Source organism: Anomaloglossus baeobatrachus, chromosome 11 (genome assembly GCF_048569485.1).
Source record: "Anomaloglossus baeobatrachus isolate aAnoBae1 chromosome 11, aAnoBae1.hap1, whole genome shotgun sequence".
Classification (NCBI taxonomy): domain Eukaryota; kingdom Metazoa; phylum Chordata; class Amphibia; order Anura; family Aromobatidae; genus Anomaloglossus; species Anomaloglossus baeobatrachus.
Genome location: NC_134363.1, coordinates 177,823,625 through 177,842,266, shown reverse-complemented (window position 1 = coordinate 177,842,266; position 18,642 = coordinate 177,823,625). Strand labels below are relative to the sequence as shown.

At 48.6% G+C, this 18,642-nt stretch overlaps 1 protein-coding gene across 1 annotated transcript in view; it reads right to left on the bottom strand.

The window, feature by feature from the left end:
* LOC142255902 (carotenoid-cleaving dioxygenase, mitochondrial-like) overlaps positions 1-15,057 on the bottom strand; it is a 25,606-nt gene extending 10,549 nt beyond the window's left edge. Inside the window, 9 exon segments of the mRNA XM_075327350.1 lie at positions 2,576-2,621; positions 2,624-2,752; positions 2,755-2,788; positions 5,333-5,430; positions 5,432-5,524; positions 12,637-12,784; positions 13,141-13,244; positions 13,318-13,493; positions 14,916-15,057. Coding sequence (XP_075183465.1) covers positions 2,576-2,621; positions 2,624-2,752; positions 2,755-2,788; positions 5,333-5,430; positions 5,432-5,524; positions 12,637-12,784; positions 13,141-13,244; positions 13,318-13,493; positions 14,916-15,057 — 970 coding nt within the window.
* Positions 15,058-18,642: the final 3,585 nt, after the last annotated feature.

The window sequence follows — 18,642 nt, the reverse complement described above, 5'->3', positions numbered from 1 at the left end:
TTCAGACCCTGGCAATATCTCCTGCTCTGGAAGAGAAGGGACATCACTTCCATGGCTGCAGCTTCTAAGCTTCTTCAGACCCTGGCAATATCTCCTGCTCTGGACGAGAAGGGACATCACTACCATGGCTGCAGCTTCTAAGCTTCTCCTGACCCTGGCAATATCTCCTGCTCTGGAGAGAAGGGACATCACTACCATGGCTGCAGCTTCTAAGGTTCTTCAGACCCTGGCAATATGTCCTGCTCTGGAGAGAAGGGACATCACTTCCATGGCTGCAGCTTCTAAGCTTCTCCTGACCCTGGCAATATCTCCTGCTCTGGAGAGAAGGGACATCACTACCATGGCTGCAGCTTCTAAGCTTCTTCAGACCCTGGCAATATCTCCTGCTCTGGAGAGAAGGGACATCACTACCATGGCTGCAGCTTCTAAGCTTCTCCTGACCCTGGCAAGATCTCCTGCTCTGGGGAGAAGGAACATCACTACCATGGCTGCAGCTTCTAAGCTTCTCCTGACCCTGGCAATATGTCCTGCTCTGGAGAGAAGGACATCACTACCATGGCTGCAGCTTCTAAGCTTCTTCAGACCCTGGCAATATCTCCTGCTCTGGGAGAAGGGACATCACTACCATGGCTGCAGCTTCTAAGCTTCTTCAGACCCTGGCAATATCTCCTGCTCTGGACGAGAAGGGACATCACTACCATGGCTGCAGCTTCTAAGCTTCTCCTGACCCTGGCAAGATCTCCTGCTCTGGGGAGAAGGAACATCACTACCATGGCTGCAGCTTCTAAGCTTCTCCTGACCCTGGCAATATGTCCTGCTCTGGAGAGAAGGAACATCACTACCATGGCTGCAGCTTCTAAGCTTCTTCAGAACCCTGGCAATATCTCCTGCTCTGGAGAGAAGGGACATCACTACCATGGCTGCAGCTTCTAAGCTTCTCCTGACCATGGCAATATCTCCTGCTCTGGAGAGAAGGAACATCACTACCATGGCTGCAGCTTCTAAGCTTCTCCTGACCCTGGCAATATCTCCTGCTCTGGACGAGAAGGAACATCACTTCCATGGCTGCAGCTTCTAAGCTTCTCCTGACCCTGGCAATATGTCCTGCTCTGGAGAGAAGGGACATCACTACCATGGCTGCAGCTTCTAAGCTTCTCCTGACCCTGGCAATATCTCCTGCTCTGGAGAGAAGGGACATCACTATCATGGCTGTAGCTTCTAAGCTTCTTCAGACCCTGGCAATATCTCCTGCTCTGGAGAGAAGGGACATCACTACCATGGCTGCAGCTTCTAAGCTTCTCCTGACCCTGGCAATATCTCCTGCTCTGGAGAGAAGGAACATCACTACCATGGCTGCAGCTTCTAAGCTTCTTCAGACCCTGGCATATCTCCTGCTCTGGAGAGAAGGGACATCACTACCATGGCTGCAGCTTCCAAGCTTCTCCTGACCCTGGCAATATCTCCTGCTCTGGAGAGAAAGGGACATCACTACCATGGCTGCAGCTTCTAAGCTTCTTCAGACCCATGGCAATATCTCCTGCTCTGGAGAGAAGGGACATCACTACCATGGCTGCAGCTTCTAAGCTTCTCCTGACCCTGGCAATATCTCCTGCTCTGGAGAAAAGGAACATCACTACCATGGCTGCAGCTTCTAAGCTTCTTCTGACCCTGGCAATATGTCCTGCTCTGGAGAGAAGGAACATCACTACCATGGCTGCTGCTTCCAAGCTTCTTCTGACCCTGGCAATATCTCCTTCTCTGGAGAGAAGGAATATCACTACCATGGCTGCAGCTTCTAAGCTTCTTCAGACCCTGGCAATATCTCCTGCTCTGGAGAGAAGGGACATCACTACCATGGCTGCAGCTTCCAAGCTTCTTCTGACCCTGGCAATATCTTCTGGTCTGGAGAGAAAGGGACATCACTACCATGGCTGCAGCTTCCAAGCTTCTTCTGACCCTGGCAATATGTCCTGCTCTGGAGAGAAGGGACATCACTACCATGGCTGCAGCTTCCAAGCTTCTTCTGACCCTGGCAATATCTCCTGCTCTGGAGAGAAGGGACATCACTACCATGGCTGCAGCTTCCAAGCTTCTTCTGACCCTGGCAATATCTCCTGCTCTGGAGAGAAGGGACATCACTACCATGGCTGCAGCTTCCAAGCTTCTCCTGACCCTGGCAATATCTCCTGCTCTGGAGAGAAGGGACATCACTACCATGGCTGCAGCTTCCAAGCTTCTTCAGACCATGGCAATATGTTCTGCTCTGGAGAGAAGGGTCATCACCTACCATGGCTGCAGCTTCCAAGCTTCTTCTGACCTTGGCAATATGTCCTGCTCTGGAGAGAAGGGACATCACTACCATGGCTGCAGCTTCCCAAGCTTCTTCAGACCCTGGCAATATGTCCTGCTCTGGAGAGAAGGGTCATCACTACCATGGCTGCAGCTTCCAAGCTTCTTCTGACCTTGGCAATATCTCCTGCTCTGAGAGAAAGGACATCACTACCATGGCTGCAGCTTCCAAGCTTCTCCTGACCCTGGCAATATCTTCTGCTCTGGAGATGAGCTGTGAACTTACCCAGTTTGAACCTGGACATAAATCGGTTGTACAGAGACTTGCAGGGCGGTCGGGCGCAGCCAAGGTGCCAAACTCGGACATGACGATGCGATTGGCGCTCTTATTCCTGGTGTAAGAGTCACTTTGTAGAAACTTGCTCATGTAGGTGACCGAGCCATTCTCTATCTTAAAGCTGTGTGCATCAGGGCAATGCCGTCAAACCAGTGATTGTACCTGAAACACAAGGACGCGGAGCCTGCAGTGTGCGCCGAATGATTGAGCAACGAAGAGTTAAAGGGGTTATCCTGGTAGAGCTTAAAGCAAACCAGTCATTTCAGGTGACTGCTGCGAACAAGCAGTATGTGTACAAGAGGAATAACACTATATCTGGCCATTATATGATTGTATCCTGCACAATTAATTATTTTCTCTTTTGCAGGATCTAACTGTAGTTTTCAGTTGTCTCTGGGCTAGTGGGCATAGACGAGCTGCTCTGATGTCTCTCATACACTGTATACACAGACGTGAGGGATTCCTGCTCTCATGTCTCTATTTAGTAGGTCCTTAGAAGCATCAGCAGCATGGAGGACATTATTCATCAATACTGAGCAGTGTGGCTGTGAATCCAGCACTGGCGTGAGATAAACACTTACTAGAAAAAAAGGAGCAAGAAGGACATTAGCTAACCCAAATATGGAATGCAGAGCTATACAGAAAAAGAAAAAAAAAAAAAGCTGTAGCAACATGGTGGATATATAGTGCTAAGCAGTGTGTCTGTGAATCAAGCATTGGGGTGAGAAACACTTACTAGAAAGCAGTAGAAGCAAGAAAAACATTAGCTCACCCAAGTGTTGGATCCACAAACTATACTAAATGGAGAACATGTAATACTAAGCAGTGTGGCAGTGAATCCAGCAATGGGATGAGATAAACAACTTACTAGAAAGCAGCAGAAGCAAGAAGAACATTAGATCACCCAAGTGTTGGATCCACAGCTACACTAAAAAAACAGCAGCCACTTTAAGGACATGAAGTACTAAGCAGTGTAGTTGTGAATCCAGCACTGGGGTGAGATAAACACTTAACTAGAAAGCAGCAGGAGCAAGAACAACATTGGTTCACCTAAGTATTGGATCCACAGCAACAGTAAAACATTGCAGCAGCATGGAAAACATGTAATACTAAGCAGTGTGGCAGTGAATCCAGCACTGAGGTGAGATAAACACTCACTAGAAAGCAACAGAAGCAAGAAGAACATTATTTCACCTAATTACTGTATCCACAGCTACACTAAAACAGCAGCAACATGAAGAACGTGTAGTAATAAGCAGTGTGACTGTGAATTCAGCACTGGAGTGAGATAAACACTTACTAGAAAGCAGCAAAAGCAAGAAGAACGTTAACTCACCTAAGTATTGGATCCACAGCTACACTAAAACAGAGCAGCAGCATGGAGAACATGCAGTACTACGCAAAATAGCAGTGAAACCAGCACTGGGGTGAGAAAAACACTCACTAGAAAGCAGCAACAGCAAGAAGAACTATTATTGATGCTCCATCTTTCATTATACCCCCAGATCTCGGCACCTTTTCTGATAGATGCCAGTAACACATTCTGTGCATTTTACTTTCTCCTGCATGTCCTCTTTATTCATGCAATTTTTGACACTGTATGGTTATTTTTATATTTGACTTCAGCACACTGAGGAAGGTCTGTTACCGACCGAAACGTTTGTGCTGTTTAGTGAAAATTCACCTTCTTTGCATCATGATTTTGTGCCAAGTTTTCTTTGTCATTGTTTTCCATCCATACCCACCCTTCCCTACTTTGATTTGACACCCTTGAGGGTGGAGATAGATAGAAAACACGTAGGAGAGTAGGTGCACTGAACTGTTCGGTTGTCCCAAGGGTGCACTGAGCGCCTGTGCTTGGTATGAACAGTCATTTTGTACTGACATACCCCATTAACGCGTTATGCTGGGTGTACTGCACAAAGGCAGGGTGCGCTTAGCCTAAAAGTTAGAAATTTGAGCAAAACTCACGACGGAAAAATCCACAGCGAAATTCTGCATGACCCTGCTGCAGGTTTCCTCACCAAGAAAAGTGTGATTTGCTCGGTCACCGCCCTTCTGATTAACTGCATAAACATCTATTTAAAAAAATAATCTGCAATGTTTGGAAGTAGTGAAAGAAAAAGCGAGAGAGTGAGAGATCGAGCTGCTGCTGCCTTGTGAGAGCGCAAGCTGCCGCTGCTGCCCAGTGAGAGATCGACCTGCTGCTCCCAAGTGAGAGATCAAGCTTCTGCTGCCTAAGTGAGAGATTGAGCTGCTGTTGGCCCTAGTGAGAAATCGAGCTGCTGTTGTCTAGTGAGAAATCGATCTGCTGCTGCCTAATGAGAAATCGAGCTGGTGCTGCTGCCTAGTGAGAAATCGAGCTGGTGCTGCTGCCTAGTGAGAAATCGATCTGGTGCTGCTGCCTAATGAGAAATTGAGCTGGTGCTGCTGCCTAATGAGAAATCGAGCTGGTGCTGCTGCCTAGTGAGAAATCAAGCTGGTGCTGCTGCCTAGTGAGAAATCGAGCTGCTGCTGCTGCCGCCTAGTGAGAAATCGAGCTGCTGCTGCCTGGTGAGAAATCAAGCTGCTGCTAGTGAGAAATCGAGCTGCTGCTGCCTAGTGAGAGATCGAGCTGCTGCACCCTAGTGAAAGATTGAGTGGGTGTAACTAGGAGAATGCTTAGGATATAAATACTAATACACAAGAAGCCAAATATATTCTTACTTGTCATTGCCAAACTCGAATCTGCCGGGCCCGTTGCGCAGCAGACGTCCTCTGATCCATGCCGGGATGGTCCCCGAGACTTTGGTCGATACAGGCTGGCGGGGTTTCTTGCACTGTTTGGAAGAGCGGAGCGATACATTCCACCCTGGTCTGGGAGGAGACGCTCCGTCTCGGGAGGGGACTTATAGAGGCCTGAAATAATAGAGATTCATTGTCAGATTTGTGAAATACATAAGGAAACCTCGGAGCCGTTCACCCCCCAGCGCACCGGCTTCTGAGATGTCACCGCAACCTACTATATTTGGGTACATAGGACTTTTTTTGTTGCATTTTTGGGGGGGTGGGCTGCAGCTCTCCTCTCCCTGTGACGTCAGTGCTGTGAGATGGGAGCTGCAGAGAATCACATACAGTGCTCTGTATCTATCACAGTTATCAGGGAATATTGACTGGAACCTGGGATAAATGCAGAGCGCTGTATGTGATAGGCACTGGTACCATGCTGCAGCTCTCCTCTCCCAGGGATGTCAGTGCTGTGAGACGAGAGCTGCAGAGAATCACATACAGCACTATACATCTATCACAGGTATCGGGGAATAATGCACTGGGCCCTGGGTTAGATGCAGAGCGTTGTATGTGATGTGACAAGTACTGCTCACATGCTGCAGCTCTCCTCTCCCTGTGATGTCAGTGCTGTGAGATAAGAGCTGCAGAGAATCACACACAATGCTCTGCATCTATCACAGATATCAGGGAATATTGACTTGAACCTGGGATAAATGCAGAGAGCTGTGACAGGCGCTGCTCACGATGCTGCAGCTCAATACTCCCAGTGAGGTCAGTGCTGTGAGATGAGAGCTGCAGAGAATCACATATAATGCTCTGTATCTATCACAGATATCAGGCAATATTGACCGGAACCTGGCATAAATGCAGAGTGCTGTATGTGATAGGTGCTGGTCATATGCTGCAGCTCTCCTCTCCCAGTGATGTCAGTGCTGTGAGATGTGACCTGCAGAGAATCACATATAGCGATCGTCACATACAGCGCTCTGAATCTAACCCAGGTCCCAGTTCAATATTCCTTGGTTAGATACCTTGCTGTATGTGACACTCTGCAGCTCTCATCTCACAGCACTGGACAGCACCGGGAGTAGAGAGCTGCAGCATGTGAGCAGCATCTGTTACATAAAGCGCTCTGCATCTATTCCAATTATCAGGGAATAATGCACTGGGACCTGGGTTAGTTGCAGAATGCTGTGACACTCTGCAGCTCTCATCTCACACCACTGACAGCACCAGAAGAGAGCTGCAGCATGTGAACAGCACTGTTACATACAGCACTTGGCATCAGTTCCAGTTATCAGAGAACAATGCACTGGGACCTGGGTGAGATGCAGAGGGCTGTATGTGATACTCTGCAGCTTTCATCTCACAGCACTGACAGCCCCGGGAGAAGGGAGCTGCAGCATGGGAGCAGCACCCATTACATATAGCCCTCTGTATATATTCCAGTTATCAGAGAACAATGCACTGGGACCTGGGTGAGATGCAGAGGGCTGTATGTGATACTCTGCAACTTTCATCTCACAGCACTGACAGCCCCGGGAGAAGGGAGCTGCTGCATGGGAGCAGCACCCATTACATATAGCCCTCTGTATATATTCCAGTTATCAGAGAACAATGCACTGGGACCTGGGTGAGATGCAGAGGGCTGTATGTGATACTCTGCAGCTTTCATCTCACAGCACTGACAGCCCCGGGAGAAGGAGCTGCAGCATGGGAGCAGCACCCATTACATATAGCCCTCTGTATATATTCCAGTTATCAGAGAACAATGCACTGGGACCTGGGTGAGATGCAGAGGGCTGTATGTGATACTCTGCAGCTTTCATCTCACAGCACTGACAGCCCCGGGAGAAGGGAGCTGCAGCATGGGAGCAGCACCCATTACATATAGCCCTCTGTATATATTCCAGTTATCAGAGAACAATGCACTGGGACCTGGGTGAGATGGCCGAGGTGCTGTATGTGACGAGCGCTTTATATAGCACTCTGCAGCTCTCATCTCACAGCACCGCATGGGAGCAGCACCTGTTACATGACAGCGCTCTGCATCTATTCCACTTATTGGGGAATAATGAACTTGGACCTAGGTTAGATGCAGAGCGCTGTATGTGACACTCTGCAGCTTTCATCTCACAGCACTGACAGCCCCGGGAGAAGGGAGCTGCAGCATGGGAGCAGCACCCGTTACCTGGAATAGATGCAGAGCGCTGTATGTATCATGGAATAATGCACTGCGCCCTGGGTTAGATGCAGAGCGCTGTATGTGACAGGTGCGGTGCGGTCAGTGCTGTACAGTGAGAGCTGCAGAGCTTTCTCCCCCAATACCTGGGACAGACGCAGAGCAGTGTTTGTAATGACACACAGCTCTGCTATCCTCAGCGGCTTCGAGCAGTGAGATCTGTGTGACCTGGTTAGACACATCAGTCCTACAGACTACTTGGGGGCGTGTACTTTTTTCCCCTCTTGCATGATGCATCCTGCTTATGATTGGTCAATTTCATGCAGGGGGAAAAAGGACACGCCCCCCAGAGAAGACTCTGCTGGTGCCCTCTTGGTTCTAGTGGAAATTAATATATCAAGTTTAGAAGTCAATAAGTCCTCAACGCGGCTGTAAATGGGGGAAAGACGCGTCCATCAACCCCCGGCGGCCGGGATGTCACAGCTGGGTGTGCGTCCGCCATGTTTGTTACACCCAATTCACTGGAAAGAGGAGGAGCGCAGGGACATACACCTGAAGCGAGGCTTCTACAAGTGCAGGGCAATGACAGGGGCTGACAGGGAACAGTCACTATAGAGAGCACTTCAAGGGGGTGTTCATCACCCAGGACATGAGCGTGCAGCCAGTGCAGGCGGGTGTGGGGGGGAAGCAGAGGACAATGCGACACGGCCGGAGCGCACGTTACCTGCCGCCCGCAGCGCCCCGAATACCGCACAACAACCGCATTCTCCGGCTGCGGAACTGCGGAAGGCACAGCGCACTTCTCATTGGCTCACTCGGCTGTCACTCAACTCTGTCTTCTGATTGGAGCTTAGTTTGGGCGTTGGTTTAGGCGGTCACGCCCTTTCACGGTCAAAAGAGCAGAAGCTGGGGACATAGGAGAAGAGTGCGGCGGGCGCTCCGGAGGGACGGACGGGTGCGTTGTGTCGTGGCGCAGCGTTATCGCCGCGGCTCTGGCCTGTGTGCTGCGTTATCGCTGCGGCTCTAGCCTGTGTGCTGCGTTTACTCAGTTTTTCTGGGCATACCTTCCATTGTATTTGGCTTATCAATGTATATAACAGCAGGTTTGGTTTCTTCCCAGCAGCATTCAGACCTGCATGACTAACTAGCCCTGTATACTGACATTCACTGCTATGATTAAAAGAAAAAAAGATTTAAGCTTTAATTTACTGACAGGTTCCCTTTAAGGCAGTGTGCACACAGCGCATTTTTTTTTTTTTTTGCAGCGTTTTTTGAGTGCAGATCATGTCATAAATCAGTGTATGCCAGCGAAGTCAGAGAATTGAGGGTTTGTTTTTTTTTGTTTTGGTTTTTTTTTGCAGCAGACAATAATCTGCAGCATGTCAATTCTTTCAGTGGTTTTCAGCCTAAATACATAGAAACCCACTTTTTTTTTCTACCAGGCGATGCAGAAAGTTCTGCAACCAAATACTTAATTTGCAGATGATTGTGTCCCAAAAGCCACATCAAAAGCGCCTAACCGCCCTGTGTTCAGTGGACTGTCCTGATTTAAGGGCTGCGTCCCGCTGTCCCGGAAGGTCGGTGCTTTTGTCCCTCTCCCTGAGGGCTCCATCCCGCTCTCGCCGGAAGGTAAGTGCTTTTGTCCTTCTCCCTGAGGGCTCCGTCCCGGAAGGTCAGTGCTTTTGTCCTTCTCCCTGAGGGCTCCGTCCCGGAAGGTCAGTGCTTTTGTCCTTCTCCCTGAGGGCTCCGTCCCGGAAAGGTCAGTGCTTTTGTCCCTCTCCCTGAGGGCTCCGTCCCGGAAGGTCAGTGCTTTTGTCCCTCTCCCTGATGACTCCGTCCCGCTGTCCCGGAAGGTCAGGGCTTTTGTCCCTCTCACAGAGGACACAGTCCCGCTGTCCTGGAAGGTCAGGGCTTTTGTCCCTCTCTCTGAGGACACAGTCCCGCTGTCCTGGAAGGTCAGGGCTTTTGTCCCTCTCTCTGATGACTCCGTCCCGCTGTCCCGGAAGGTCAGGGCTTTTGTCCCTCTCCCTGAGGGCTCAGTCCTGCTGTCTCGGAAGGTCAGTGCTTTTGTCCCTCTCACTGAGGGCTCCGTCCCATTGTCCTGGAAGGTCAGGGCTTTTGACTCCGTCCCACTGTCTGGGAAGGTCAGTGCTTTTGTCCCTCTCCCTGAGGGCTCCGTCCTGCTGTCCCAGAAGGTCAGTGCTTTTGTCCCTCTCCCTGAGGGCTCCATCCCTTTCTCCCGGAAGGTCAGTGCTTTTGTCCCTCTCCCTGAGGGCTCCGTCCCGGAAGGTCAGTGCTTTTGTCCCTCTCCCTGAGGGCTCCGTCCCGGAAGGTCAGTGGCTTTTGTCCCTCTCCCTGAGGGCTCCGTCCCGGAAGGGTCAGTGCTTTTGTCCCTTTCCCCTGAGGGGCTCCGTCCCGGAAGGTCAGTGCTTTTGTCCCTCTCCCTGAGGGCTCCGTCCCGGAAGGTCAGTGCTTTTGTCCCTCTCCCTGAGGGCTCCGTCCCGGAAGGTCAGGGCTTTTGTCCCTCTCTCTGAGGGCTCCGTCCCGGAAGGTCAGGGCTTTTGTCCCTCTCTCTGAGGACGCTGTCCCGGAAGGTCAGGGCTTTTGTCCCTCTCTCTGAGGACACAGTCCCGCTGTCCTGGAAGGTCAGGGCTTTTGTCCCTCTCTCTGAGGGCTCAGTCCTGCTGTCCCGGAAGGTCAAGGCTTTTGTCCCTCTCACTGAGGGCTCCGTCCGGAAGGTCAGGGCTCTTGTCCCTCTCCCTGAGGGCTGCATCCCGGAAGGTCAGGGCTTTTGTCCCTCTCCCTGAGGGCTCCGTCCCGCTGTCCCGGAAGGTCAGTGCTTTTGTCCCTCTCCCTGAGGGCTCAGTCCTGCTGTCTCGGAAGGTCAGGGCTCTTGTCCCTCTCCCTGAGGGCTGCATCCCGGAAGGTCAGGGCTTTTGTCCCTCTCCCTGAGGGCTCCGTCCCGCTGTCCCGGAAGGTCAGTGCTTTTGTCCCTCTCCCTGAGGGCTCAGTCTTGCTGTCTCGGAAGGTCAGGGCTTTTGTCCCTCTCACAGAGGACTCCGTCCCACTGTCCCGGAAGGTCAGTGCTTTTGTCCCTCTTCCCTGAGGGCTCAGTTCTGCTGTCCCGGAAGGTCAGGGCTTTTGTCCCTCTCTCTGAGGACTCAGTCCCGCTGTCCTGGAAGGTCAGTGCTTTTGTCCATCTCTCTGAGGACTCAGTCCCGCTGTCTTGGAAGGTCAGGGCTTTTGTCCCTCTCTCTGAGGACTCAGTCCCGCTGTCCTGGAAGGTCAAGGCTTTTGTCCCTCTCACAGAGGACTCAGTCCCGCTGTCCCGGAAGGTCAGGGCTTTTGTCCCTCTCACAGAGGACTCCGTCCCTTGCATAGAGATAGAAATACATGGCTGTGTACAGATGTGCCCCCCCCTTTTTTTTAAGGAAGGGGGAGGAAGATGGAAATCCAATGGTGAGGACAAGGTAGTTTTTGTTTTGTTGGTTTTTTTTTTTTTTTTAAAAAAGGCAAAGGAAAAAAAACACAAAAAACCAGCAAATAAAACTGTCCTGGCCGCTTGGCAGCGCCACCGCTGACATATCCTCCTGCCAGGGTAGAAATATTTCAAATGGCTGTGGCTTTGGGCATGAGCAAAATTTCCTGTGGCAAGCTACATAATTTGACTCCCTGTTCTATGCAAAACCACATCAAATCTAGTCTAAGTCTAGGTTCACATGCAGTAGGTTTTTTTTATACTTGTTTTTTTTTGTTTTTTTATGTAAAAAGGTGCATTTTACAGCACCAACAAATCCTGAGCTTTCAGATCTCCCAGACTACACCCCCGACCCCCTCCTGACGGTCAGAGCACTGCAGCAATTTTGAAGTCTGCAGCCTGTTTTCAGAGATGTTTGCAACATTTTTTTCACCAAAAGGGTCACTTCGATATTTCCTTATTTTTGAAAGAAAAGCACATTTTCAATGAAGCTAACATTAAATTAAAGAGACATACTCTCTATACATTGTTAATGTGGTAAATGACTATTCTAGCTTCAAACGTCTGGTTTTTAATGCAATATCTACATAGGTGTATAAAGGCCCATTTCCAACAACCACCACTCCAGTCTTCTAATAGTACATTGTGTTTGCTAACTGTGTTAGAAGGCTAATGGATGTTTAGAAATCCCTTGAAAACCCTTGTGCAAGTATGACAGCACAGCTGAAAACAGTTTTGCTGATTAGAGAAGCTATAAAACTGACCTTCCTTTGAGCTAGTTGAGAATCTGGAGCATTACATTTGTTGGTTCCATTAAACTCTCCAAATGGCCAGAAAAAGAGAACTTTCATGTGACACTCGACAGTCTTCTTCTTAGAAATGAAGGATATTCCATGCGAGAAATTGCCAAGAAATTGAAGATTTCCTACAACAGTGTGCACTACTCCCTTCAGAGGAGAGCACAAACAGGCTCTAACCAGAGTAGAGAGAAGTGGGAGGCCGCGCTGCACAACGGAGCAACACAAGTACATTACAGTCTCTAGTGTGAGAAATCGACGGCTCACAGTTCCTCAACTGGCAGCTTCATTAAATAGTACCCGCAAAACGCCAGTGTCAATGTCTACAGTAAAGAGGCCTCTCCGGAATGCCGGCCATCAGGGAAGAGTGGCAAAGAAAAAGCCATATCTGAGACTGGCTAATAAAAGGAAAAGATTAATATGGGCAAAAGAACACAGACATTGGACAGAGGAAGATTGGAAAAAAGTGTTATGGACAGACGAATCGAAGTTTGAGGTGTTTGGATCACACAGAAGAACATTTGTGAGACACAGAACAACTGAAAAGATGCTGGAAGAGTGCCTGACACCACCTGTCAAGCATGGTGGAGGTAATGTGATTGTAAGATGTTAAATACTGTTTGTATAGAGTCTAGTGCAAGTGTACAGGGGAAACACAGGGACACATGTTTGCTAAAGAGTTCTTTGTATTACTTTATACAAGTGCACAAAACATAAGAAGGGTTTGAGGAATAGATCCTCAAAATTCAGCAGAAGTCTCAAGGTATAATTCAGTCTCTCTTACTGTACTTGTAAGTGTCCATGGCAGAGCAGAAGGGTTCCTGTGTGGACACGAGTTCCAGGGATCCAAAACAGAGGATGGCAGAAAGGTAGTTCCTCCACAGACTTCAGGAGACCAGGCTAAAGGCAGGCTGCAACAGGATTCAGAAGCACTGGTCCATCAGGTGAGGCGGCTTAAGATGATAATTATCAGGGAACAGGGCAGGAACATAGAAGCTGAGGAATCCATATAGACTGAGGGCAGCAGAACAGGAAGCAAGATGGCTAATGGAAAAAACAGATTAAAGCAAAATGATAGAAAACAAGGCAAAAAGTCAGAAAACCTCACATTACTCCCCCCTTAGGGACGGCCACTGGACGACCCCAGACCAGGCTTATCTGGGTACCTCTGATGGAACTGGCGGAGTAAGCGGGGAGGGCATCGATGTTGTCAACCGGTTCTCAAGCGTTGTCTTCCGATGAGTAGCCCTGCCACTTATTCAGGTATTGTAGCTGATTTCTGTACAACCTTGAGTCCAGGATCTTTTCCACTACAAATTGTTCCTGACCATCAGTTAACACTGGATCAGGAGGAGAAGCGGAACGTCCAGGAAACGTATTGGGTACAGCTGCCTTTAGGAGAGAAACGTGAAACACAGGATGAATTCTCATAGTTCTGGGCAGTTGAAGACAACAAGCCACTTACAATCTTAGTGATCTTGTAGGGTCCAACATACTTTTGTCCCAATTTAGATGATGGAATTCTCAACTTAAGGTTTCTGGTTGATAGCCAGACCAAATCTCCTACCTTGAAGGCTGGTGCAGGCTTACTAAACTTATCGGCTGCTTTCTTATACCTCTCTTGAGCCGATCCTAGGTTCTCTTTTTAGAAGATCAAGATTCTGCTGTAGCGAAGAGATTCTGTCGCCACAGCTGGTAAGGGCGAGTCTATGGGATGTCGAGGAAGATTAGGGTGATAGCCCAAATTAGCATAAAAGGGGATTGTTTAGTGGAGGCGCTCTGAGAGTTATTATATGAAAACTCAGCCAGTGGGAGTAGATCTACCCAGTCATCATCCTGTAGATGGCAGATAAAGCAGTGGAGATACTGTTCCAAGGTCTGGTTGGTGCGCTCAGTTTGTCCATTTGTCTTGGAAAGGCAGAACAAAGGTTAACTTTGATGTCTAACGCCGCACAGAAATTCTGACGGAACGTTGAAGTGAATTGCACGCCTCGATCAGAAATGACCTCATCTGGTACTCCGTGCAGGTGAAACACATTTGGAATGATTAGGTCAGATGTCTGTTTCGCAGTGGGTAAGCTGACACGGGATAAAACGAGCTGCTTTCGTTAAATGGTCCACCACCACCAAAATAGTGTTCTTCCCTTGAGAGGTTGGCAATTCTACAATAAAGTCCATTGCAATAAAACCCCATGGACGGGATGGAATGGGTATGGGCTGTAATAGACCTGTAGGTGAAGGACGTGGTGTCTTGAATCTCGCACAGACTTCACATGAAGTAAGGTAATTTTGAACGTCTCTTCTGTAAGTGGGCCACCAAAAGAAACGAGAAAGGAACTCTTGAGTCTTTAGAGCTCCTCTGTGTCCAGCTATCTTTGAATCATGAATGAGTTGCAGTTCTCTCAATCTGACCTCCGCAGGTATGTACAGGCGTTGCCCCTGAAACCACACACCATTTTTGAAAACCAGACTTACTGCATCAGATGGACGTGCTAGCAAGGAATCCGAATGATATGCCTCCTTGATGTCATTAAGTCTTGATTATGAATTACTCCCAGGAATCTGGAATCGAGAAGAATTGTCTTAGGAGACGTGAATGGAATGGTTACACAAGAAAACAAAGACGCCGGTCTGATGGAGCACTATAACTGAATTAAAGGAAACCAGGGGATGTTTTTTGGAAATCCTAAAAAACAATCCTTTTAATAATAGTCAGTTATAGTCACAATGCGTTTCAACAACAATGTTGTCTTCCTCAGATTTCTCCTGTGGCTAAACGGCTTTTGTCCCGGCTCCTCCCCTCAGTGCAGTGAATAAATAAAATTTTTATTGGCTCTGGATTATCGGGACAGCCAGGACTTGAACTCATGAACTCATTGTCCATAGGCAGCAACTCTACCACTGAGCCACTGCCTGTATTGAAAAACATAGGCAGATTTGGTAATCTTGACATCTGTATTGCAGTAGAGAAACCAGAAGCAGATTATTCAGCTGGATAGATGGATGGATGGATGGATGGATAGATAAAGGGATATAGTTGGAATATTCTATAGAAACCCTGACTGAAAGTAGAGTGCAGTTTCTTCATAGGAAATGTAAAGGCATCATCTGCAAATGTCATATCCTTTCCAGACATATAGGTGTCAAGATGACTCCTGGAATCTAAGCCATGAACATGGTAGAGCTTGTGGTCTCCGCGATCCATCTTCTGGTGCGGATGTATGAGGAGGCACGTCTGTCTGTCTCTCGGAGAGCCCGTCTATATACATTGGGGTATAAACTATTAGACTGAATATATTAGTAAGATCATATCACAAGTCATAAGAATTCAGGTGATCATCATCTGTTGTAGACTTTATTGAAGATAGACCCACGGGGCTCATATGCTCTCAGCTCATGGTGAAGAAAATAAGATGTTACAACCTACATTAGCTCCATACTGTAGTATGCATCAGGGACAATAGGACATAGACATTGTGCCACCTGGTCTCTGGAGATAGGACCTCAGGTTATCAGATGAAGGAGGGTGCTGGCCCTGGGCCACACAGGCACCACTCTCCATCACCAAAGAGACTTTGGGTGTGTAGAAGACTTCGGGTGGAATGCATGGCGCTTACTTGCTGCTTTGGGCCGGTGCCCATCACCCCTGCTGCCAGCCTTCGACATAGGAAGGTAGTTCGACATATAACACCAGAGTTCACTTACTAGATTAGTTTATCTTTATTCTTTACACCTCTATGACAGTCATGGCCTTCCTGCCTCTCTGTGGGGTACTACTCTTTCTTCTGTTCCCCGCTATCTCGGACCTTGTTCTCAATACTCTGAGGTCTGTGCCTCCTTTCCCCTAATACACACACCTTCATCTGCTTCTCAGCACCAACGACTCTCTAAGCCCACTGGGGTGAGCCATAGACTCCGGACCTTCTGAGGTTACCTTAGGGTTCACCGACAGTCCCTAGCACCAAGACTACCTCTTCTCACTTTGATCCTACATCTTTGACTGCCCTCCTCTGGAGCTCTCCTCTCCTCCCAATCTGTCCTGCTACCTGACACCCCTTGCTTTACTACTTTAACCATTTCTAATCTAACAGGTCTTCCAAACTTGCTGTACCACCGACTAAATCGGTCCACTAGATGGCAGCATTTGGCAACCTGAGACAATCCTAGCACAGCTACTTCTATAACCAACTCTTCTCTAAACATTTAAATATCAACAGATCCATTTATATTATTCAACAGCATACACAAAAAAAACATATGTGGCCTTGCCAACCTACTACATAGACAAAACCCAAAAGATTTGGCAAAATTGGCCAATAAGCTCATAATTATCCCAGATGTCAGAAGATAGAAGCATCAGCCATGCTTGATTTAAACATGCCTAGTCCTCATTTTTATTACACATTTGTAAATCAAAGTCCAATGTATATATTAGTCAAATCATTGGCTACTGTATCTCAGTGATCATGTTTAAAAAAAAAAAAAATGCAAAACAAGGAAGCCGCGGAGACACCATCGCATGTTTCTCAACGCTGGCAGGTAACTAGCCAGGTCTTTCACCGGGAAGGAAAAACCACGGGAAGGGCAGTCTCCCGTGAAGGAAACCGCCTATGCCAAAACATGGTATCCATCCACAGACAGCTGTTTCGGGGTATTTGCCCCTCATCAGTGGGGAGTAGGAAACTGGCAAGTGGGAGCAATGCCTAGTAGAAGACTATTATAGAAGACTATAAGACAGTTTCCTACTCCACACTGATGAGGGGCAAATACCCCGAAACAGCTGTCTGTGGATGGATACCATGTTTTGGCATAGGTTGTTTCCTTGCCCGGAGACTGCCCTTCCCGTGGTTTTTCCTTCCCGGTGAAGGACCTGGCTAGTTACCTGCCAGCATTGAGAAACATGTGATTGTGTCTCCGCGGCTTCCTCGTTTTGCATATTTCCCAGGGGGCATTGCTCTAAAATCACTGCGTTGAGAAACCACGTGATGGTGCTCCGCGGTGCTGGATGTTGATCTACCTAAGGTCAACCATCCTTACCTATAGGGTACGCTCACACGAGCGTATAACTCGCATGAGTATCGGACCGCATCACTCGGTGCGGCCGCACACTCTCCGGACAGGAGCATGTCAGCCGCATAGAAATACATGCAGCTGAGCCGCTCCTGTCAGCAGAGAAGCTAGGCGCGCCGGGTGATGCGGTCCGATACTCATGCGAGTTATACGCTCGTGTGAGCGTACCCATATAGTGATCATGTTTAGTCGAAGAACTGCAAGTTATTGTTCGGTCAAGGACCGGAGGATATGGTCCGTTACGGTTCGCCGAAGTGCAGTGAGCGTCCGGGGTGGACCCACTGGATCATGCACCGGACTTCCCCAGAGGTGCAACCAGCAATTAACCCCTATACTGGGACGGTGTGGTGCACCAATGGAAGGCCTAAATGCACGAGAGCCAGGGACCTGTAGAGATAGTCCCTTAATGTCAGATATTGGAGTACTCAATTGCAGCAGCACAGGGAGGGCAGCACAGCGGTGAAGACTCGGGCGTATCTGTAGAAGGGTAGAGGCTCAAATGTGGCAGCACAGCGGTGAAGGCTCATGCATATTGGCACAAGTGTAGTAGCTCTGATGTAGCGGCACAGTGATTAAGGCTCTGGTGTGTCTGCACAAGGATAGAGGCTCTGATGTGGTGGCACAGCGGTGGTAGAGAGCAGGCTCTAGAACGAGACAGAGGTTAGATACACGAGACTGGTACAAGAACTTGACACAGTAACATACAGGGACCAGAGAACTAGCAATGTGCTATAGGCAATGTTTGTCAGTTGCCTCCTGTCAGGGGAGGCAGAGTTAAATACCTTTAGGGTAACAGGTGACCTCTGGAATTTCTTCTGGGTAATGGGATGCCGGCCCTTTATTAAAAGGACGAGTGGCCACGCGTGCAGCTTAAGGGGATACACTGAAGGCCTGCGTGCAGCCAGGAAGCTGCTGCGGCAGAACCCGGGGCAGGAGAGGATTACATTGGGTGACCGGGCTGGAGAGCAGCGCGGCAACCCCACCGAGACCTGGGAGTGTGCCAGTATGTTGTGCTGGGTCGGGAGCACATGGGGCCAGGAGATAGGTGCGAAGGGCACCCCGTCTAGTGACCACAAGCGGTAGCATTCAAGGGACCTGTGCTGGAACCGGGCGATACATGGGTCATTGGTTAGCAAGACCTTTACACCATCCAACAGATCAACCGGACACTGGTGTTTGTGCTACTGGATCGGATGCTGCACTGTACTATTTGAAAAAATGAAACTTTCCTATTACATTCAAACCTTAATCAATATTAATTAATATGGACTCTGTAAAGACCCTAATGGACTTTATTAACCTGACTGTACATATCGCCAAATAGAAGGCAATCTAATCCTTATGGTCTATAAGTAACGCCTATGTAGACAGGCTCTGAGATACAGACTGACGTGCCTCCTCATACATCTCTACTAGAAGATGGATGGTGGTGACCACAAGCTCTACCATGTTCATGGCTTAGATTCCAGGAGTCATCTTGACACCCATTTGTCTGAAAAGGATATGACATTTGCAGATGCCTTTACATTTCCTATGAATAAACTGCACAGTCAGGATTTGTATAGAATATTCCAACTACCGGTCTACTGAGTTTTCCAGAAATGAGACCGGATCTTATATTGTTTTTGCGTAAAAAAAAAAAAAAAATAATGCGCCAGGGCTTATATTCGGGGGGGGGGGGGTGGGTCTTCTATATTTCCAATTAACAGTGCATATTTAT